This window comes from Lipotes vexillifer, unplaced genomic scaffold (genome assembly GCF_000442215.2).
Source record: "Lipotes vexillifer unplaced genomic scaffold, Lipotes_vexillifer_v1.1 scaffold1267, whole genome shotgun sequence".
NCBI classification, from domain to species: Eukaryota; Metazoa; Chordata; class Mammalia; order Artiodactyla; family Lipotidae; genus Lipotes; species Lipotes vexillifer.
In genome coordinates, this window is record NW_006790372.1 from 186,092 (window position 1) to 209,381 (window position 23,290).

Genomic DNA, 23,290 nt, shown 5'->3' on the forward strand with positions numbered 1-23,290 from the left:
CTTTCCCTCCAGGAGTGTTTTAAGATGCCACAGTCTTTAGGGGCATTAGGAGGAAAACCAAATAACGCCTATTATTTCATAGGATTCTTAGGTAAGAAAAGAGGAATCACAAGTAAGTCATCATGGGCTAGGGGAGGGTGGGCAGAAGGTCTGCACGGGAGACCAGGCAATTCCAGTTTTAGGGGGCCCTCACCTAGCCTGGAGATGCTGTGGCCTCTGGGCAGCTCATCTTGTCTCTGGCCTGGAGAGTAACGTTTACCTGTGCCTGACAGAGAGCAGATCCCCCTTCAGTGCCTCTGCTTCATTGCCTCTTGACAAGATGGTTCCATGGCTGCTTTCCCACTGGACGGCCCCAAGGTCATAGCATTGCTTCAGCACCTGTCTCTCTTTCCTGTGGCGCCCAGGGTGGCAGGGCTTCACTCCCCTGGCCTTGCCGATACCCCTCTTACTGGGGCTCGGGCGTTCAGGCTAGGAACCGTCCTCTGGCTTCCCAGGCTCATGTAGCTTGGGCTGCTAGCTTATTGTTCAGAGCCCTGACTCTGGTGGGAATAAGAGGAGGTGAAGACAGAGGTATCCCTTTCCTGATACTGGAGGCTAAGCCTTAAAACGACTAACCTCCTAATGTGGATCCTGATGAGCAGCCCGGCATTACCTGCCTCAGTAGATGCCTCTGGAAACCCAGCCACCTTACTCACTAGCTGTGACCAGAGACATTTAAGGCCCTTGGCACACGAGGGGAGCTAGCCCGGTGCTTCTCAAACTTTAATGTGCACATGAATCACCTTGAGAGCCTATTATAATGTGGGTTCAGCAGGTCTGGGGTGGTCAAACTTTAATGTGCACATGAATCACCTTGAGAGCCTATTATAATGTGGTTTCAGCAGGTCTGGGGTGGAGCCTGAGAGCCTGCATTTCTAACTAGGTAGTGCCAGTGCTGCTGGTGCCACACTTTGAGTACCAAGGGCCTAGACACCTGCTTAGTGCCGCAGAGTAAGGGAGTGACGCGGTGAGGGAAGTGGGATACGGGACACCTCTCGCAGGAGTGGGCTTTGAGGAAGCTATGAGCTTAGAGTGCAAGGGAGAGCCAGAGCAGGCGTGGGGAATGGCCTGAGGCATGTGCAGAGGACTGAGTGAGATGGGCTTGGTCACCTTCCCACTCATCTCCTCCTCGGAGATTCATGGAGGTGGGGCGGGTGGAAACAGACCCAGCCCTGTATGTGGCCAGTCTCCCACTGGCTAGCTGTGTGCCAGCAGGAAAAGAGTGTCAGCTCTTTCAGTCTCAGGTTCCCTTTATGGAAGATAGGGCTGACCCCCAGCTCACCATGTTGTCCCCTCACAGGAAAGCACTCAGCAAAAAGAGCCAGCCTGACCCCAGCGCCTCTTTCCTCTGCTCGCTCTTTCTCTCTTTAAGGTAGGGTTTCTCCACAGTTGCTGGGGCTCTCTCGAATGCTGCCATCTACTGGTCGATCCTAAGAACTACAGCTTGATGGAACATTTGGAAAGTGGAGGCTTTTCTTTTTCTAAGTATAAACCCCAGTATTTAGAGTGTTATAAATTTAGATGTTCTCTGTTTCTAAGCTTTTGGGTTCCTGTCAAAGAAAATGTAGCAAAAATATATTTCCTATTGTCCGTTCTTGAGGAAAAGGTGGAAACACTGGAAAATAATTTTGGAGGGATCTCAGTGAATCCTGGGCACCCTGGCCTCCTTTATCCCAAGTTACCCAGAGAGAATTTGCCAAGCTGGCATAGCCCTCCTGTTTCCTGAGGCCACTGGGTCGGGGAGACATTGGTGGAGTTGGACTACTTTTGAAAGAGGTGTGGGCCATCCTCAGTTCCCAAGACAGAGGTTTACATAGTGCCCATTTGCCCGCTAATGTCCATAAATCCTTTGTTTAACCTTCACTTGAGGCTCCAAACTCCCCTCAACTCCCATTTTCTGACTTACCCCCTTACTGTATTAGGCTCAGGTAGGGAGACTCTGGATCGGCAGAATGTCTGAAGGGAGGGGACAGATGAGAACTGCCATTTTCTGAACAAGGGACTCTGCAGAGGGTTCTCTCTCAATCTCTCTCCCCCTCTTTCTCTCTCTCTCTCTCCATGTATAAAAAAATATATTTATATTACTTGTCATTATAATGTATTGTTTCCTATATCATATATAAATATATAATTTATATTATATAATATACAATTATATATTAAAACATATATACATGTATAGAGAGATACAGATTAATATCGATAGTTATGTAGAGATGTATAGCTTTAGATAGATTGATTGATGGATAGAGTTAGCACAACACCCCTGTGAGGTAGAGATCATTATTTCCATTTATGCCTAGCGGAAGACTTAGAGGGGTTGTTTACTCAAGGTTACTGAGCTCAAAAGTAGCAAAGCCAGGATTCGATCCCAGTTTGGCCGTCCCTGCCCACCACACCACATTGCTTCCCGAGTGCCCTCTTGCCCGGTGGGAAGCTGGGAGAAGCTCCTGGTGCACAAGACTATGGCCAGGGTGAGAGACTGGCTGGGAGATTTTTTTCTGCTTAGAATGTTTGTCCCCTGTGCTTTGGTGGAGGGTGCCACCTGGAGATCCGTCGCATGAGCCCAGTGTCTGCAGATGGTGGACCTGCCTGCCACTTCTTCTTGGGCCTCATTAGAGACCTTGATTTAGTCCCCATATCATTTCTAGGACTTTTTTTGTGTGTGTGGTACGCGGGCCTCTCACTGTTGTGGCCTCTCCCGTTGTGGAGCACAGGCTCCGGACGTGCAGGCTCAGCGGCCATGGCTCATGGGCCCAGCTGCTCCGCGGCACGTGGGATCCTCCCGGACCAGGGCACGAACCCGTGTCCTCTGCATCGGCAGGCGGACTCTCAACCACTGCGCCACCAGGCAAGCCCTCTCTAGGACTTTTTTGATCTACTGTATCTCTTTTAAGCACTCTCAGAAATAGAGCAGCCCACAAAGTTCCACTAGACACACACACACACACACACACACACACACACACACACACACACACACACACACACACACACACACACACACCCATGGGAAAGGGCCAGAGTCAGAGAGGACACTGCTATTATTCCCAGTACCTTAACTCAAAACTGGCAGAACGCTCGGTCCTAATCCTGCTTTGGAGTCGCATTTTCTCGTGCACAGCTTCCTTCTCCCCTTCCCTTTCTATGGTCTTAGGTAGGCTTTCCTCTAAACATCCTGGTTGTTGCTCTTCATTGAGCCTTGAGGCTTTTTTGATATAACTGGTCTCACCCTCCTGTGGTCTGGGGGAATATGTACCTTGACTTTCCTAAAGCAAGCCATATGGGGGCATTGATTTCCATATGCTCTTAAACATATATTTGTAGGAAAATCCTTTTGAGTCTCAGCAAGGTACATCTATGACTACCTTGCGTTTGTACTGTGTTTTAAGCAGTTCACAGAGGTGAGATCTTCTCATTCTGATAATACCCTGTGAGGTAACTGGAACAGACCCAGTGGTTTGTCCTAGGTCTGTGACAGAGATAAGTTAAACTTGGCATCAGACATCAGAAACCCTCTTTGCCAACAGAAGCACTTAGATGTACCCAGAAGAATCCTGGATGCCATTCCAGAGAGTGTCTTCGGGGTGTCCCTTCCCACCCCATCCTCCTGCCTCAGGCAGATCTTTCTCTTTGCTTGCTTAGCCCAGTCTAGAACACAGAGGCCCAGATGGTTCTCAGGCCTGGACAGCGAGGTTGGGGTGACCCCTCTAGGTACATCAGCCTACTCGGTATGCTGCTGATGAGCATTAGAGGGACTCTCAACCCTTTGAACATTAGATAAAAGTAGAGATTTTATTATCCCAAGCTCCCCCCAGATCATTATTGGGCTAGACTTTTTCAATTTAATGAAGCAGCATTTTTCTCCAATTTGTAACGGTCGACCAATCTCAAAGTGAGTTTTCCCAGCAAGGCGTATGTGTACTGATATTACTGTGACCAAGGCAGTGCTTTCTGACAGGAATTACTGACTTGCTAACAATGACTAACTTGCTAGCGAATCAAGACCAGAAGTCAGCTCCCAGGTATCTCATCCATGGCAGAGTCAGCATTCCTATTTCTTTTGGAGGCCAAGGCCTTTTTCCTTCCCAGATGTGCTCTTTGACCATAGGTCTAAGAACCAGTGGTCTAGAGCAAGAGGCTTTCCAGTGTTGAAAGGGTCAGGAAGCTCCCTGATGGCACCTGGACTCATGGCTACTGCTGCTCACCGAGCCCGCCATGTCATCTGTGGTCGCTCATTCCCCCCTTTCCGCAAACCTGTGCCTTTCCACTTTTGGACTTGGGCTTTGAGGAGATATAAATGCTAGGGCAAGTCTTCACATTGAATGATTGGCTTTGGGTGTGGGTGGCTTCCTTCAAGCATGGTCACCCTCCTTCAGGCTTTCTGTCATCTCATTCTCATTGTCACCAAGGGAGGGGTTAGGACAACCAGAGCGCCTCATCCCAAGGACAGCAGTGCGGCCAGGGCCGGTGGTTCTTCGAAGGTTAAGCATGTCTCATTCAAAACAGGCGATGAGCTCATTTTCCTGGACCCTCACACAACCCAGAACTTTGTTGACACTGAGGAGAACGGAACGGTTGACGACCAGACTTTCCATTGTCTGCAACCTCCACAGCGAATGAACATCCTGAACTTGGATCCTTCCGTAGCACTGGTGGGTATCTGAAGGTTGGGTGGCCCAAGAGACACAACACTGCCCTATCACTGTTTGGCTCCCTGGAAGTTATCCAGGTTGTTAGGTAGGGCGGCAAAAGAATGTTCGCTCCCCACCCCCATGAGAGGTAGTGTCCTGTGGTGTAGTGGGGAAGGAATGGGCCCTGAAGGCGAGTTAGGATCAAAGCCGCTTACCAGCCACGGACTCAGGGGGAGTCCCTTAACTTTTCTGAGCTTCGGCCTTCTTATCCCTCCAGTGGGCAAAACGGTAGTTCCTTCCTTGCATGGCTATATGAGTACACTATGTGTAAGGCACATAGCACAGTGCCTGGCATGTTGTAAGCATTCTAGAAATGTTAGTCACGACCAGTGTTACCATCTTTCCCCCTTTTCCTTCTTGCCCTCTAAATATTGCCATCCGGGCACCGGGAATAAGGTGAGACATAGGGAAGGAGGAATAAGGAGGCAAGACCTCCTGGGTGGACAATGTCCATTCCTCTGGGCACACAATCCAGGAAGCTGCAGGCTTTCCCCAGCTGGAAATATGACTGCCGTCCACACATGGAAGGGACAGCTGCCTGGGAAGTAGCCAGTTGTTCTGAGGCCTGTCTGCATCCTCTCTACCAGTTTAACCCGATTGTCGGAGGGCCAGTGATGGAGAGCTGACAGAGTCATCCTCTTGTTTTGGACCGTTCTTTTAGTGCTGTAGGATGGTTCTGAGGATGGGGAAGGAGGCTGATGGTTCTTTTTTTTTTTCTTTTTACCACCAGGGAAGTCCCTGACTTTTTTTTTTGAATTTGATTTGATTTGATTTTTTATACAGCGGGTTCTCATTAGTTATCCATTTTATACACATTAATGTATATATATATCAATGCCAATCTCTCAATTCATCACACCATCACCTCTTTATTCTAAAAGATAATTTCCTTAAGGTCAAAGCCACCTTGTTAAGTAATGCCTCTAGCTAAAAGTACTATTTGGCTTTTGTTTGCTGATTTTAATGGATTGTTTTTTATACGTAGGTATATTTGTGCACTGAATGTAATGGAAGTAACCCTGTGCTTTGGAGATTGGTTTTCAAGTTACTGTATCTCACAGTGTGAAGGGAGAGGATCAGGGAGGGAAAGGGACAGGGTAAAAGGGAAAGGGACAGAATAAGAGAAAGAGGCAGAGAGAGAGAGAAAATATGAAGATGAATGAGCAGATGTCTGTGTCCAAGTGAGGCACTGATCTAGGAGAGAGATAAGCTCAGACACCCTTCCTCCTTGTTGCTGGGAGGACACATCCAAAGGAAGTGGCCCACATCCTACTTCACAACTCCGGGCCAACGGCTCCATCTTGCAATACAAAGGGCCTGCCTGGGTGCCCCTGACCAGTTCTAAGTTGTCTTCTTTTGCTTTCCCCCAAGGGATTTTTCTGCAAAGAAGAAAAAGACTTTGATAGCTGGTGTAGCCTTGTTCAGAAGGTAAAGATGTATGTTTTTCTTAGTCTTAAAAAACAAGTGTTATTCAATATAATTCCTTTTCAAGACAGTTTTTCATAGTAACATAAATCCAGCCTGATATGACTTTATTGCAAAAGAAAGAAACTAGGATGTGGGGAACTGTACATAACTTTGGGGAAACTGAAGGAAAACTTTGGTTTGCAATATGCTTAGTGTGTCAGGTGAGCGATATTTTTAACTACTGAATGTTCCATCTCATTGAGCCCGTGAGTCAATGAAATATTCAACTAATATTCTACCATTTTAACTTAAAAATGCCAATTTCATATAGCTCAGCCTAAATTCTTCCTTACTCTCTTTGTAACAGTGAGATGGTTGAAAAAGCCAAACTACTTTTTTATTTGTTTCGTGTCCATTTACAGTTTACTGTGTTCCATTATGGTTTAAGGGGCTTGCCTTTCTATTAACTGTCTTATTTATGTAAAATATAGGCACACTGCCACTTAAAGCAGACACAGTTTGCAGAAATCTGTGTAAATACGAAAGCAAGTTATTCTTTCTTTTTGGCATTTTATGTCAGAGGGTATTTATCGTTTTGCTGGCTCACAACTTTTGTATCTGCCTTCCTCATCCTTTGCTTCTAACACATGCCAATTATGTAGAAGATATTGATCAACTCTTATTGAAAGAATGAGGGGAAATCATAGGGAGTAGTTTAAAGAGCCCTGGATGGAGTGGCGGGAGACATCATGTTCTCTTATCTGCAAAACACAGGGGTTGGAGAGATGGGATCTCAGAGCCTCTTGTAAGTGTAAGGAGGGAAGATTTTTCTTCGCAGGTGAACAAATAATTAGTACTAAAGTCCCCAGCTGAATCTGAAACCGCAGTTAATAATTGGCTGAGACATAATGGAGAATTATTTTCTAAAGGCATTACTTACATTTCAGAATGCCGCAAAACTGTATATCACATTTAACGTTAGAAAGAAAATTTTCTGATAAGACTATGCTATTTAAATTAGGACATATATCATACATCTTGGATTGAAACTGAAACCATGCCAATATGTACCAATATTCTTTGGGGGCAGATTTAACTTGACTAACCAACATTTCTTTGGAGCCAACACTTGAGGAACATCTCACCCCTAAATTGAGTTGGTCCCATGCAGCTGGCGTAAGACCTCATGATGGAGCATGGGCAGTGAGTACTGGCCTTCCATCAGATCCTCCCTCCAGTGTCCTTCCTTCCTGGCCAACAGTATCTAGAATTGAAGAGAGCTGGGTCTTCAGACGGGTCAAGTAGAGGATGGGTGTATTTGCTAAGCCTTTGCTTTCACCTTTCAACAACCAGGGCACTCTCTTAGTGTTTGGAGTCATATACTGCCAACTGGGCAGATATGTAGTGACTCTGCAGTGTTTACAACTGTTTCTATGTCTCCTCAGGAAATTCTAAAGGAAAATTTAAGGATGTTTGAATTAGTTCAGAAACATCCATCACACTGGCCTCCCTTTGTTCCTCCAGCCAAGCCAGAAGTGACAACCACGGGGGCAGGTAAGCTGTTGTTCAGAAGCTCTCTGGCCAGCAGACCCATGGATAGCAGTTGTTTTTTGTTTTTTGTTTTTGTTTTGCTGTACTCGGGCCTCTCACTGTTGTGGCCTCTCCCTTTGCGGAGCACAGGCTCCGGACGGGCAGGCTCAGCGGCCATGGCTCATGGGCCTAGCCGCTCCGCAGCATGTGGGATCTTCCCGGACCGGGGCACGAACCCGTATCCCCTGCATCGGCAGGCGGACTCTCAACCACTGTGCCACCAGGGAAGGCCTAGCAGTTGTTTTATGAGACAGAAGCAATTGTGCGTCATGTTTTCCGTGGAAATGAAAAATTTCTACTCAGCTGCACTGATCAAGGAATGGTGCTTCTTCTGATGAACTAATATTTACCAATTTCAAAGAATGATAGTAAAAAAAAATGAGCTCTGTGTAAAATTTCCATACAAAATCAAAATGACTAGAATTTCTTTTTTTTCATGGTCTGGTTCAGAAGACAAGTCAGAGGCCATGGGTTATTCAAAAGGTACCTTGAAGGTCTTACAGAGCCTCAATTTATGTCAAGGAGTGTTCTGCCAATGTTTTCTGCTGGGAGTTTTATTGTATCTGGTCTTACATTTAGGTCTTTAATCCATTTTGAGTTTATTTTTGGATATGGTGTTAGAGAACATTCTGATTTCATTCTTTTACATGTAGCTGTCCAATTTTCCCAACACCATTTATTGAAGAGACTGTCTTTTCTCCACTGTATATTCTTGCCTGCTTTGTCGTAGATTAATTGATCATAAGTGCATGGGTTTATTTCTGGGCTTTCTATCCTGTTCCATTGATCTATGCATCTGTTTTTGTGCCAGTGCCATGCTGTTTTGATGACTGTAGCTTTGTAGTATAGTCTGAAGTCAGGGAGCCTGATTCCTCCAGATTTGTTTTTCTTTCTCAAGATTGCTTTGGCTATTTGTAGTCTTTTGTGTTTCCATACAAATTGTAAAAATGTTTGTTTTAGTTTTGTGAAAAATGCCATTGGTAATTTGATAGGGATTGCATTGAATCTGTAGATTGCCTTGGGTAGTATGGTCTCTTTAGCAATATTAATTCTTCCAATCCAAGAACATGGCATATCTTTCCATCTGTTTGTGTCATCTTCAGTTTCTTTCATCAGTGTCTTATAGTTTTTGGAGTACAGGTCTTTTGCCTCCTTAGGTAGGTTGATTCCTAGATATTTTTTATTCTTTTTGATGTGATAGTAAGTGGGATTGTTTCCTTACTTTCTCTTTCTGATAGTTCATTGTTAGTGTATAGAAATGCAACTGATTTCTGTATATTAATCTTGTATCCTGCAACTTTACCATATTCACTGATGAGCTTTAGTAGTTTTCTGGTGGCATCTTTAGGATTTTCTATGTATAGTATTGTGTCATCTGCAAGCAGTGACCGTTTTACTTCTTTCTTTCCGATTTGGATTCCTTTTATTTCTTTTTCTTCTCTGATTGCTGTGGCTTGGATTGCCAAAACTATGTGGAGTAAAAGTGGTGAGAGTGGACATCCTTGTCTGATATTAGAGGGAATGCTTTCAGCTTCTTACTGTTGAGTAAGATGTTTAGCTGTGAGTTTGTCATCTATGGGCTTTATTATATTAAGGTATGTTTCTTCTATGCCCAGTTTCTGGAGAGTTTTTATCATAAATTGATGTTGACTTTAATCAGAAGCTTTTTCTGTATCTATTGAGATGATTGTATGGTTTTTATTCTTCAATTTGTTAATGTGGCGTATCACATTGATTTGCAGATATTGAAAAATCCTTGCATCCCTGGGATAAATCCCACTTGATCATGGTGTGTGATCCTTACAATATATTGTTGGAGTCAGTTGGCTAGTATTTTGTTGAGGATTTTTGCATCTATGTTCATCAGTGATATTGACCTGTAATTTTCTTATTTTTTGATACCTTTGTTCTGTTTTGGTATCTGGGTGATAGTGGCCTCATGGAATGAGTTTGGAAGCGTTCCTTCCTCTGCACTTTTTTGGAATAGTTTGAGAAGGATAGCTGTTAACTCTTGTCTAAATGTTTGGTAGAATTCATCTGGTATGCCATCTGGTCCTGGTCTTTTGTTTGTGGGGAGTTTTTAAATTACTGATTCAATTTCAGTACTGGTAATTGGTCTGTCCATAGTTTCTATTTCTTCCTGGTTCAGTCTTGGGAGATAGTACCTTTCTAAGAATTTTTCCATTTCTTCTAGGCTGTTCATTTTATTGCCGTATAGTTGCTCATAGTAGTTTCTTATGATCCTTTGTATTTCTGTGGTGTTGGTTTTAGCTTCTGTTTTTTCACTTCTGATTTTATTGATTTGGGCCCTCTCCCTTTTTTTCTTGATGAGTTTGGCTAAAGGTTTATCAATTTTGTTTTTCAAAGAACCAGCTCTTAGTTTCATTTATTTCTATTGTTTCTTTAGTCTCTATTTTATTTCTGCTCTGACCTTAATGATTTCTTTCCTTCTACTAACTTGGGGTTTTGTTTGTTCCTCTTTCTCTAACCTGTTTTAGGTGTCAGGTTAGGTTGTTTGAGATTTTTCTTGTTTCCTGAGGTAAGCTTCTACCGCTATAAACTTCCTTCTTAGAACTGCTTTTGCTGCGTCCCATAGGTTTTGGATCATCATGTTTTCATTTTCATTTGTCTCTAGGTATATTTTAATTTCATCTTTGATTTCTTCAGTGATGCATTGGTTGTTTAGTAGCATATTGTTTAGCCTCCACATGTTTGTGTTTTTTGCAGTTTTTTTTTTTTTTTTGTAGCTGATTCCTAATCTCATAGTGTTGTGGTTGAAAAAGATGCTTGATATGATTTCAGTTTTCTTAAATTTACCAAGGCTTGTTTTGTGGCCTGGCATGTAATCTATCCTGGAGAATGTTCCATGTGCACTTGAAAATAATGTGTATTCTGCCGCTTTCAGATGGAATGCTCTACAAGTATCAAGTTCATTTGGTCTGATGTGTTATTTAAGACCTGTGTTTACTTATTGATATTCTGTCTGGATGATCCATGCATTGATGTGAGTGGGGTGTTAAAGTCCCCTACTATTATTGTGCTACTGTCAATTTCTCCTTTTATGTCTGTTAATATTTTCCTTGTATATTGAGGTGCTCCTATGTTGGGTGCATATATGTATACAATTGTTATATCCTCTTCTTGGATTGATCCCTTGATCATTATGTGGTGTCCTTCTTTGTCTCCTGTAACAGTCTTTATTTTAAAGTCTATTTTGTCTGATATGAGTATTGCTACTTTGGCTTTCTTTTGATTTCCATTTGCGTGGAACACCTTTTTCTATCCCCTTGCCTTCAGTCTGTATGTGTCTCTAGATCTGAAGTGAGTCTCTTGTAGGCAGCATATATACAGGTCTTGTTTTTGTATCCATTCAGCCAGTCTGTGTCTTTTGGTTGAAGCATTTAATCCATTTACATTTAAGGTAATTATCGATATGTATGTTCTTATTGCCATTTTGTTAATTGTTTTGGATTTGTTTTTGTAGGTCTTTTATTCCCTTTTCTTCTTTTGTTCTCTTCTGTTGTGATTTGATAACTACCTTTAGTGTTATGTTTGGATTCCTTTTTCTTTTTTGTGTGTATATCTATTATAGGTTTTTGGTTTGCAGTTACTATGAGGTTTTTGTATAACAGTCTATATATAAATGTGATTGTTTAAGTTGCTGATCTCTTAATTTCAAGTGCATTTCAAATACCCTGTATTTGTACTCTCCTCTGCTCACAATTACAGTTTTTGATATCATATTTTACATCTGATTGTTTTCTGTATCCTTTAACTGCTTATTGTGGATACAGGTGACTTTACAAGTTTTGTCTTTTAACCTCCCTACTAGTTTTGTCTGTGTATGATATACTACCTTTATTTGTCTTTACTGGTGAGCTTTTTCATTTTATAATTTTCTTGTTTCTGGTTGTGGCCTTTTCTTTTTCACCCAGAGAAGTTCCTTTAATATTTATTGTAAAGCTGGTTTGGTGGTGCTGAATTCGTTTAGCTTTTGCTTGTCTGTAAAGCTTTTGACTTCTCCATCAAATCTTAAGGAGAGACTTGCTAGGTAGAGTATTCTTGGTTGTAGGTTTTTCCTTTTCATCACTTTAAATATACTGTGCCACTCCCTTCTGGCCTGTAGAGTTTCTGCTGAAAAATCAGCTGATAGCCTTATGGGGGTTCCCTTGTATATTATTTGTTGCTTTTCTCTTGCTGCTTTTAGTATTCTCTCTTTATCTTTAATTTTTGTAAGTTTGATTACAGTGTGTCTTGGTGGGTTTCTCTTTGCGTTCATCCTATATGGGACTCTCTGTGCTTCTTGGACTTGGGTGCCTGTTTCCTTTCCCAGGTTAGGGAATTTTTTAGCTATTATCTCTTCAAATATTTTCTCAGGCCCTTTCTCTCTCTCTCCTCCTTCTGGGACCCCTATAATGCAAATATTAGTGCACTTGGTGTTGTCCCAGAGATCTCTTAAACTGTCCTCATTTCTTTTCATTCTTTTTTCTCTTTTTTCTGTTCAGCTGCGGTGGTTTCCACTACTCTGTCTTCGTGCACACTGGTGCATTCTTCTGTATCATTTGGTCTACTATTGATTCCTTCTAGTGTATTTTTCATTTCGGTTATTGTACTCTCCATCTCCGTTTGGTTGTTCTTTGTATTTTCTCTGTTAAAAACTAGCCTCTCATTCTGTGCATCCATTCTCCTCCCGAGTTCTTTGATCATCTTTACGACCATTACTCTGAACTCTTTCTTGGGTAGATTGCCTATCTCCGCTTCACTTAGTTCTTTTTCTGGGGTTTTATCTTGTTCCTTTGTCTGGAACCTATTCCTCTGCCGCCTCATTTTGTCTAAGTTGCTATCTGTATTTTTATGTCTGTGGTAGGTTAGTTACGTTTCTCAACCTTGGAGAAGTGGCCCTCTGTAGGAGGCATCCTATGTGTTCCAGCAGTGCACTCCTCTCTTGTCACCCAAGCTATATGCTCTAGGTGTTCCCCCTAAGAGGGCTGTTTGGTTCCTTCTGTTGTGGCGGGCTGACTATGTGGGTGGTCTGCTAGGCTTAGTTGGCTTCTAGTCTGGTTGGTTGCCAGGCCCTGCCTTGTGCAGATGCTGCTGGTTGCTGTTTAGTGGGGCCTGGTCACGAGGTGGCTGGTTGTGGAATCCAAGGGGGCCCTGGAGCTAGTGCTGGCTCACTGGTGGCCAGAGTCAGGGTTCCGGAGCCTCTGGGGCTGTTGCCCAACTACTGGCAGGGGTTAGTGCTGGATTACTGGCAGGCAGAGCTGTTTCCTGGAGTGTGGCTTCTGGGCCCAGGGATCCCAGAGCTCATTTCAGATCACTGGTAAGGGGGGGCTGGTTTCTGATACAGTTGGGTATGGGGCCTGGGGTGTCCCTGAGGTTGCAGTGGCCTGCTAGTTGGCAGGGTCAGGGGCCAGCTGGTCCCAGGATAGGGTCTCTGGCCTGTGTTGTGGGATTGTAGTTTTCTTGCTTCTGGTGTCTGCCCCCTGGTGGATGAGCCTGCTTTAGAGTCTTGTTCAGGCTTCCTTGTGGGAGGGGCCAGGGCCTGCCCACTGGTGGGTGGAGCTGGGTCTTGGCCCTCAGATGGGCAGGGCCATGTCTAGGGGCTTGTCTAGAGGCCGTGGGTCAGGACTTCTTTAGGCAGCCTGTCTGCTGATGGGTGGGGCTGTGTCTCTGCTCAATTGGGTGTTTGGCCTGAGGTGTCCCAGCACTGGAGCCTATAGGCTGTCCGGTGGGGCCAGGTCTCGGCACTAATGATCCAACATGTCAGCCACCGGGAGTGTTCATGTAGTTGAATGTTCCCCAGTATGTCTGCCACCAGGGTGTATGTCCCCCAGGTGAGCTTCAGCCACCCCACCCCCGCCTCTCCAGGAGAGTCTCCAGGCCCAGCAGATAGGTCTGGCCTAGGCTCCTATCAAATCACTGCTTTTGTCCTGGGTCCCAGTGCACGTGAGATTTTTGTGTGCGCCCTTTAAGGGTGTAGTCTGTATTTCCCCCAGTCCTGTGGGGTTCCTGCAGTAAAGCCCCACTGGCCTTCAAAGCCAAATGCTCTGGGGGCTGCTCCCCCCAGTGCCAGACCCCCAGGCTGGGGAGCCTCATGTGGGGCTCAGAACTCTCACTCCTGTGGGAGAACTTCTGTGATATAATTATTCTCCAGTTTGTGGGTCGCCCACCCTGGGGGCATGGGATTTGATTATATCGCGAGTCTGCCCCTCCTACCCGTCATGTTGTGGATCCTTCTTTATGACTTCAGTTGTAGAAGATCTTCTCTGGTGGGTTCCAGTCTTTTTCATCAATGGTTGTTCTGCAGATAGTTGTGATTTTGGTGTGCTCATGAGTGCAGATGAGCTCTGGGTCTTTCTACTCCCACATCTTGGCCCTTAAACCTATTTTGATTCTTTATAGAGAATTGCTAATACTCAGCAGTGGTCCCACCTATAAGTCTCCTCTACACAAACCCTTCTGTGGCAAAGCAATTAAAAATGCATGGTCTTAACTACTGAGTAACTTACTGACCGCTTGAGCCAAAGTGTCAAGCTTTTTTCTTCCTCTTTTCTGTATCGTGATAGAATTCATCGACTCTACTGAACAACTAGAGGAGTTTGACCTGGAGGAAGATTTCGAGATTCTGAGCATATAGAATAGTGGGAACTCACCTTGGAGATCTGCCTTCCAGCTGGCACCAGAAGAACATGAACTCATCACATAAAACTTTTCTAGTCAGCAAGTGCCTGATATGCCAACAGCATACAAACTTGATAGCAATCATGACTGAGCCAATCACCTTTTCTCAGAAAAAAACAAACAAGTGAACAATATACCCCTTCCCCAGGAAGAACTAAAACAATCATGGAATCTAGGAGCAGAAAGATTAGGAGTCGTCTCTTGCGCTTCCCAGCTTCTTACATGGCCACAGCGAATCTTCAGCTACTGAAATGAGGAGGTGGATGTCTGGAAGATAGACAGCAACTCCCACCTTGCTTCCAGCACCAGCAGATGAGAGATGGTTACCCTATGCTTCTTCACCCTTTCAGGTTTGACCTCTCTGGGCTAAATACTAAGAAGCAATCTGTTCTCTTGCTCTAATAATAAAGTGATAATCGTATCAGGGAAAAAAAGTTCTTGTTAAATTATTTGAATATGTGTTTAAATAATTACAATTGATCTCAAAAAGTGTGTCAAAAAGACATTACATCAAATGTATACTTATTGATCTCCTTCCTATTTGAGAGAACCTTAACTATTTGATGGGTCACTGTCCCCATCTTTACTGATACTTTTGTCAGATGGTCACCCTGTCCTTAAATCATTATCACTTAAATCAGGGGTCTGCAAACTTTTTCTGTCAAGGGTCAGATAGGAAATGTTTTAGGCTCTGAAGACCACATAGTGTCTGCCACAGCTACTCATCTCTGCTGGTGAAACCCCAAGACAGCCATAGACAATGTGCATGCACATGAGCCTGGCCGTAATCCAATGAAACTTTATTTACAAAAACAGGCAGAGGGCTGGATTTAGCCCACAGGCTGCAGTTTGCTAATCACAGACTTAAATTGTTGATTTTTGTTTGGGAAATTAAAAATTGTGTTTGAATCTGACTCCATTTTGCTTGACAGTCATAACTGGAGAGAATTATTCATGTGGTGACATTAATCTGTGCATCATCAAATAAAATTCCAAACCATTTCAGGACTAGCAAGCAACATACTAAATCTGAAAGCACATATTCGTCAAATTGGCTTTGCTAACCACTCTCCTGTGTGGATGCACCTCATGTCCCAGTGCTGTCTTCCCCTTTTCCTCTCCTTGTCTTCTTAACCTATGCGTTTCGCCTCCATGCTCAACCAAGCCCCCAGGAAGGCCAGCAACTGCGGTTTGAAAGCTAGCTAGCACCAAACCAAGGTGGGTTTTTTTTGTGTGGTATATTTAGGAATATTTGAACACTTGTTTCCTTAGATTCCATTTTTTTCTTTTCCAGTAGATAATATATTCCAGCTGCTCAGAATTCGAAAGGTGCAAAATGGTATTCAGTGAAATGTCTCTCCCTCCCACAGGTCAGTTCTCTTTCCTGAACACTCCCAATGTTATTAATTTCTTCTTTATCCTTCCAGAGGATATATTTTATGCATATACAAATATATGCACATATATCTTAGATTTGGTTTTAATGACTAAAATTTCTCTATTTTTTTTTTTTTTTCCGGTATGCGGACCTCTCACTGTTGTGGCCTCTCCCGTCGCGGAGCACAGGCTCCGGACGCGCAGGCTCAGTGGCCATGGCTCACGTGCCCAGCCGCCCTGTGGCACCTGGGATCCTCCCGGACCGGGGCACGAACCCGTGTCCCCTGCATCGGCAGGCGGACTCTCAACCACTGCGCCACCAGGGAGGCCCTAAAATTTCTCTACTGCTTTTGATTTATCTGTAAATGATCCTGAGGCCCCAGAAATATGGAAATTCCTTTCTTGAACTCTAGCGTGTGATGGGGCTAAAAACAGTTGTAGGCTTCTCTTGAAGCATGTTGTGGATTTGTTGCCTGTTGGAAGACATTATCGACCCTTGACTTTAATTGTATTTTTCCGTGTCTCAGTGTTTTGTTATAAAGCTCGACTTGCAGTGACAGGAACCCCCTTGGCTCTGAGGGGGGCTTATGAATTTCAGTGAGATGGACTTTAGAAAAGTTTTCATCAAAGAAAGAATGTCAAAGGAGTCAAATGTTCATATTGGATTCCTTTTATTTGCAATGTACAAAAGCTGACACCATGCTTATTACTGAGGAGGTGAGGGTAACAGTACTTCAGATTATACTGATTATGCTTTGTCTGTGTTGGCACAGCTTACGTAATATTTAAGGAAACAGAATCACCTGGAAGGAACTGCCTCATGTCAACATAGCTAAGTGTTCTGGGAAACTGATAATTAAAGGAAATGGTTAAAACAAATCCCCCTAAACAGAATATACTTTACGGTCTACTCAGGCTTGCTTTGGGTCTGCTAACTGCTAAAGAGAGGACTGTGCTAGATTTTTATGAGGCTTTAAAAACGTATCATCAAAATGGTTTAACAGGCCACCTGTGAAAGAACAATTGGATGGACATTTTAATGGAAAGTCTCTCACAGCCTCAAAATGCGAAGGAACCAACAAACACTGCAGTGTCGAGTTGCCACACTGCACACATCTGAATGGCATTTGGAATAAACAGGGGCTTCTGAGAAATTGGGACAAGGGATTTTCCTTTTTGTTCCTGGAGTCAAAAGCAAACTTCACACCTCCTTACCCATCCTCCCCTCTCCCCCCGGCCCGGGAGAAGGGGCTGCGGTTCTCATTTCCCTTTATGGGTCTGACCACATTTGGTGCATCCTCTGCTCTACTCTGAACCAGGCCAAGCCTGCTGCCTGTGGCTGGGGAGGGAGCCGGCAAGGAGGAAGTGATTTGTCGACGACCATGTGAAGTTCCTGAGCACCTCTCGGCTGCTGGTCTTCCAGCGTCCCTAAGTAGTCTGGGGCCCAGTCGTGCTCACTCTCGAAGGGGTCAGAGCTCACCCCGGGACACTGGCTGGCACCTCATTCCAGCTCTGCTGCCTGCCTAGACACAGTGGGTCTCTGGGAAGAGTTGAGAGCTTGCCCTGTGCAGGCTTGAGCCATCCATAATGCTGAGCCAGAGAAATTTTTTTCATGTGAAAACACTGGGTTCTAGTTTAAGCCAAATGATGTGCGGTGACCTCTGGACATAGTGAAATGACTCCTTTAGCTATCATCACGAAGAGCTTTCTGATCAAGAGAGTGAGGAAAGCTAGCATTCTAAGAAAGTGGTGGCCCAGCAGGTCTTTCTGAGGTAGCCATGAAGAGTCACACAAACATCCCAACCAAACTGTAGCACCGAAAGGGGACAGCAGATCTCAGCAGGGTGGGCTCACCCCATGGGGCCTGAGGGTGGAGGTGACCAGTGTCCAGTAGTCCAGCCCCAACGAGACTCCAATGTACAACTTGACAGATGGGCAAAAGGGCTTGGCCTTCCTTCTTCAGACCGTTCAGGTGTGTGAGGTGACCGTTGTGCGGGGCAGGGGAGGGCAAGGGGCAGAGTGGCAGGTGCCACCCTACACGCTTTTCATACACACCTGGCAGCGGCTGACCCGGGTGTGGAGCTGCCCGGCTTTCAGCGTCTCAGATACAGGCTCCTCCCCGAACTGCTCCCTCTCCTCTTCCACCGTCGTCAGCCAGAAACTGTACTTGTTGGCAAAGTAGTGGCAGGTGCCCCGGGCACCACTGCACTCGATGAAAGGAGTGGCTCGGAAATCCTCTAGGCAGGAGCCAGGGGAGACCAGGGACTGGCCCCCGCCCTCAGCGCCGGCGGCCGTGTGCTGAAACAGATGGGCGGTGGCTGTGAACTGGTCACCTTGGGAGGTGATGGACTCCGCTGCTCCGTCTCTCAGCTCTGGTCTCTTGGCTCAGGCCCCCTGTCTGGCCAGCGGACCAATAGCTATGTTTTAGGACCGGGGGCGCTCATCCTCCCTTGTCTCAGCCTCAGAGCCAGGAGCGCCCCCTCCAAGCTCCCTAGGGCCCTCCTAACCCACGGCTGCCGTCCCGCCGAGTCCAAGGTGTGTTAGGTGCCCCCCGAACATTTCCACTGACAAATCTGAGAGAGGCTGAATTAAGGAAACTGCCAACAGGGCTCAGGATGCAGTTCTTCTCAGAGCCCTCCGTCTGCCCCAAGCCCTTGGTGGTGTGCTCCAGAGAAGGGAGAGAGCACGGAATAGTCCACAAGGTCGTTAGACCATGCATGGGCCCTTCCCCCCCAGCGGACCTTTTAACAGCTCTGGCTCTGAAGTCACCTTCGTTGGAACTTCTACTGCAATCTGTACCATACCCTCTAGGGTGCCATTTAGTGTTTGTTACCTGCCGAGAACAAGTAGGCCTCGTATTTGGCCTAACGTCCCGGCCCTCGAGTCACAGGGCTCCCTCAGCACTCGATTTCAGAATTTCCCTCCCAGCGCTCCCTGCCCTCGGCCTTCATCCTGGTGGAGAGGGCGGTGCGGGACCTTACCATGAGGAAGGAGTACCCAATCCAGAGGCTGCGCCAGCCCGTGGGGCACTGCGGGATGGTGATGTCCTGGCTGTGCACAGCAATGGCTTGTGAGGGCGCCTCACACACAGAGCAGCGGCTGATGTACGGGGGAATCTGTGTCTGGCCGACGGGCATCATGGGGATGGGCGCGGTGGTGGAGAGCCAGTAGGATTTATCGTTGCGTCGGGCATAGTGGCACACTTCGTTGATGTTGCAGTAGATGAAGGGCATGGTGCTGAAGCGGGGCAGGCAGGAGCCAGCAAACCCTGCAAGGAGAGAAGGTGGGCAGGGGCAGGTAAGTTCTGGCTGAGGGTCAGGGCTGCGATTGTCCCTGGAGCCACTACAACTGGACTAGATGGTGGTTTGGGTTCACATCCAACTGCTTGTAGCAGAGCAGGGACGCCTTTCCTTCCTACCCCGGACCACTGTACACACACTGAAGTCTATTTTCTATGCACCAGGGAAGTTTGATAATGAAAAGAATCTTTTTAGAAACTGAATGATGACTCCCTAATTAGTCTGCTTTGTCAAATCAGCATTTAATAGAGTGAGCCTGCGTTTCTCTGAAACACGCACCTGAAGACAATTCAATTAAGTCTTGGGTAATCATTGTTGCCGGCAGGTCATATCATTATTACTACTACTGATCGCTAACGTTTAATGGATGCTTAATACGTGTCAGACGTTGTTCTAAGCATTTTACATGGGTGATTCCTGTAATCCTTAGCCTACCCTATGGGACAAGTGCTAGAATTAGGCTTGCTCCACTGAGAAGGAGGCGGAAGCTTAGACGGGCTGAATAACGTGTCCAGAGTGAGCCGCAGAGCTGGGGTTTGAACCCAGATCTGCCTGACTCCAGAGCTGGGGCTTGTAACCCACTACCCAACATGGGCCCACCAAGGGTTGGGAGGAGCGAGGAGTGTGGCTCCTGGTCCTTGTGGGGACAGAGGGCCAGGGCTGGATGTGCGAGCCGGTACCTACCCAGGTCCTGGTTGTGGGCTTTCTCCTGCCCCTCCACGAACAGCAGGCTATAACCCACCCACAGCTGGCTCATTCCAACGGGGCACAGGGGCACCTGTTCTGACTGGCTGTGCTTCACCAAGGTGTAGCCCACTCTCACGCTCTGCCCAGGCATTCCAGCCCTCCCGAAGGGCCCCGGCTTCCCTGGAGCTCCTGAGATGGAGAGAGCAGAGATAACCAAGGACCCGCTGAATCAGAGGCAGTGAAAAAGCAGAGCTGGGGTTAGCGGGGCAAAAATCACACCCTCCTCTCCTGCCCGTGACAGACGTGGCTAACAATCGCGGCACTTTCCCAGCGAGCTTCAGGACTGTTCTCTACTCAGGACAACTGATTTGCCATCTCCGATATAAAATGGACGGTAAGCAGCACAGCAGCCCTATCTTATCTCAGATTCTCTTCTCCCTTGAACCACCCCCCTTCCAACCATGTCAGAATCCCTGGCTAGAAGAGGGGGTGTGCAGGGCAGGGGGCCACGCTATAGCATAGAGTTAGAGCTCTTAAGAGCTGGAAGAGAACCCAGAGAACTATGAGGAACAGTCCTTTGCCCTCTGGAATGTAGGGCTCTAATCCTTCACAGGCTCAGAATGGAGTGAACGGATTCGAGCCCAGTTTTCCAGCCTGCTAGTAGTATCAAGCTTTACTGCCCAGTTTCCTAATTCCACCAGTCGAGATTTTGACTCACCCTCAAGCCTCAAACCCTCACAGAAGCCCTCTGCCCCCTAGTGCCGACATTGCCAGACCTTCAAATCCTGGAGGGCCTTGCAGTCCAGGGAGACCAGGATCACCAAGAGCCCCAGGTGGGCCAGGGAGTCCACTGGGGCCGTCTTTGCCGGGGATACCAGGTAAACCTTTGAAGCCTGCCAGGAGAGAAGGCCCACAGCGGGGTACTCAATGTGCAGTGTCTGGAGGAGCCTTCCTTGGAGAAAGGGGACTCGTGTGTCATGCCCAGGACTCACCAGGAGAGGGCGAACTGGCCATCACCCTGGAGTGCACGCTGAGCTCAGGACTGAGCCTCCTGGGCTAGTCCTTAGTTCACGTCCAGGCAGCTCAGCCCTGGGACCTCACTCTGAACTTAGCCCTTCTGAGCTCCTTCACACCCATGTCCCCCTCCCTTCCTCTCATCTTCCCAGAAATGCTAGGGAGGATGCAGGGCGACTGCTGGGGTCCCATGTCAGAAATGAGGACACCGAGGTCCAGAGAGACTGCTAGCTTACTCCGGCTGGGGCAAAACTGGGATTGGAAGCCGGGTTTTCCGTCCCCCAGCCCTGGGCTTTCTCCGTTGCTCTCTGTCCCCCCACCACGCTCCCTCCTTCCCGCAGCAGCACGTTAGCGAGGGACGAGCTGTCCGGATTAGCTGCTGCGCTCTGCCCACACAGAGCGCTTCGTTCCGTGTGCTTCATTCTCTGAAGCCAAGTACAACTGCTGGCCCCGCTGGTCCCCTCCTTCCTGGTGAGAAGCTTGGAAGCTTTGTGAAGGAGCCGAGGAAACGCTCCATGAAGGTGCCCCCTTGGAGCCGGGGTTCCCAGCCAGTTGCTCCAGCCTCCCAGCCAAAGCCGTTTCAGCTCCCCGCGAAGTCCCCTTTCTCTGGCGCCCTCCTCACCTTGTAGGCCTCCAGGGCCTTGGACCCCAGGGTCCCCCATGAGGCCAGGGATGCCATCGATGCCTGTTAGACCCATGGGTCCAGGAGGAGCCTGGATGGCTTCTGCAATTGGTGTTTGTCCAGGAGCGCCTCGGGGGCCGGATAAGCCTGTGGGCACGTGGGAGAAACGGAAATGTCAAGCGGAGGCAGAGGAGGTGGCCAGGGTGGGCTCCCGGAGGTTCAGCTGGCATCACGGCCGAGACCCCAAACCCAGCCAGCTGGCTTACCAATAGAAGCCGAACAAGCCAATTTGTTTATTAATTCGTTGAAAAAGTAGTTGAGTGCCTACTATGTGCCAGAGCCTGGTAGATCAGGGGAGAGAGCAGTGAGTAAGACCTTTATGAGACGATGGTCTGGTGATGAAGATGAGAAATGCATAGCCTGACCAAACCCATTAATCTTACTGCAAATTGTAAGAAGTGCTATAAAGGAAACGGACAGTGCACGGACAGTGGGAGGGAGCGGAGAGGGCAATGGGGTGGAGAACCTGCTTTAGAGAGAGTTATAAGTGGCCTCTTACAAGCAGTGACACTTAAGCTGAGACCATTAAAGCATTAGAACAAGCTGGGGTGGGGGGTGGGGGAGAGTGTTCCAGAAGTAGAACTAGCATGTGCAAAGGCCCTGCGGCCAGCCAAGGTGTGGTGTTTTTGGGATAACTGAAAGAGGCTAGTGTGACAAAAGCGCAGTGAACAGCGAAGGGGAAGGGCTGGTAATGAGGATGGAGAGGGAGGCATCACAGAGGGCTTCGTGGCCACAGTTAATTCTTATGCCATGGGACGCCCATGAATGATTTCTGTTTTTACAAGACCTCTCTGACCACTGTATAGAGAAATGATTGCTGGGGGGGGTGAATAATGGAAGCAGGGAGACCAGTTAGCAGTCACCGCAGTGATCCACGTGAGAAATGTTGGTGGCTTGGACCTCAGTGGCAGAGGTGGAGGGGATGTGAGGGGGGCAGATGCAAGGCACGTTTACAGGAGACACAGCCCTCAGGGCTTGCTAATGGATTGGATGTGTGTGTGAGGGGAGTGGTGATAAAGGACAGAAAGGATGGTTCTTCATTTCGGGATTCAGCAGATGGGTGAGTGGTGATCTGAGTGCAAACGCAGTGACCGCAAACGCAGAAACAATGCAGAGAGGGGAGGTCAGTGGCAAGATCCGTGGTGGCAAAGCGGCAGTGGCCTTCAGTCCTGGGAGCTGATGGAGGCAGAGGTGTCTCCAAGGTGGAGAAACTCCCTCCCTGGAGGAGCTTGATCCAGCTGCTTCAGCCATTCAGGCTTTCTTGGCGTGCTTAGCAGTGACTCCTGAAGGAATGATACGCCCCAACCCCTCCCCTGAGCTCAGGATCAGCCCGGCACATGCTCTCAGCTCACCTCTTGGCCCTGCCTTCCCCTTCATCCCCGGAAGTCCTGGGTCTCCAGGTGGCCCAACTTTGCCTGGAGTCCCCATGAAGCCAGGCTCACCTCTCATGCCTGGCAAAGTCCAAAGGAAAGCAAGTCAGGGCCTGGCACGGTGGTGCTGGTGGTGGTGGGGTTGAGACTAAGCAGAGGCGAGGGCAGGAAAAGCATCATCAGCTGGTCTCTCTTCACAGGGCTGCAGGAAGGGGCCATCTCTGACAGTGGAGTGGGAAAGGACCCAGTGGGCAGCCACGCAGTCATACCTTTCAGTCCTAGCTCTCCAGGGAGGCCAGAGAAACCTGGAGTCCCTTGGTCTCCCTTGGGCCCTTGAGGGCCAGGAATTCCAGGGAAGCCAGGGCCTCCCGGGTCGCCTTGATCCGAGGATGGCCCAGGGGGTCCTGGGGGCCCCGGGGGGCCTGGGCGGCCTAAGGATAAGATCGGAAG

General features: G+C 47.3%; 2 protein-coding genes across 3 annotated transcripts in view; one reads left to right on the top strand and one right to left on the bottom strand.

The window, feature by feature from the left end:
• Window positions 1-15,320, top strand: part of ATG4A (autophagy related 4A cysteine peptidase) — a 69,769-nt gene extending 54,449 nt beyond the window's left edge. Inside the window, exons 9-13 of one of the 2 annotated variants that reach the window (XM_007463665.1) lie at window positions 13-91; window positions 4,549-4,694; window positions 6,105-6,161; window positions 7,586-7,694; window positions 14,297-14,824. In XM_007463665.1, the coding sequence (XP_007463727.1) occupies window positions 13-91; window positions 4,549-4,694; window positions 6,105-6,161; window positions 7,586-7,694; window positions 14,297-14,367 (462 nt within the window). In that variant the 3' untranslated portion in view covers window positions 14,368-14,824. Of the gene's footprint in view, window positions 1-12; window positions 92-4,548; window positions 4,695-6,104; window positions 6,162-7,585; window positions 7,695-14,296 lie in introns of both variants that reach the window. The other variant, XM_007463666.1, reaches the window with a different exon arrangement.
• A 2,426-nt stretch (window positions 15,321-17,746) lies between these two features.
• Window positions 17,747-23,290, bottom strand: part of COL4A6 (collagen type IV alpha 6 chain) — a 168,379-nt gene continuing 162,835 nt past the window's right edge. The window contains exons 39-45 of the mRNA XM_007463675.1: window positions 23,110-23,271; window positions 22,823-22,921; window positions 21,411-21,557; window positions 20,551-20,667; window positions 19,772-19,963; window positions 18,770-19,056; window positions 17,747-18,086 (exon numbers count right to left, since the gene is read on the bottom strand). Coding sequence (XP_007463737.1) covers window positions 17,823-18,086; window positions 18,770-19,056; window positions 19,772-19,963; window positions 20,551-20,667; window positions 21,411-21,557; window positions 22,823-22,921; window positions 23,110-23,271 — 1,268 coding nt within the window. The 3' untranslated portion in view covers window positions 17,747-17,822. The remainder of the gene's footprint in view (window positions 18,087-18,769; window positions 19,057-19,771; window positions 19,964-20,550; window positions 20,668-21,410; window positions 21,558-22,822; window positions 22,922-23,109; window positions 23,272-23,290) is intronic.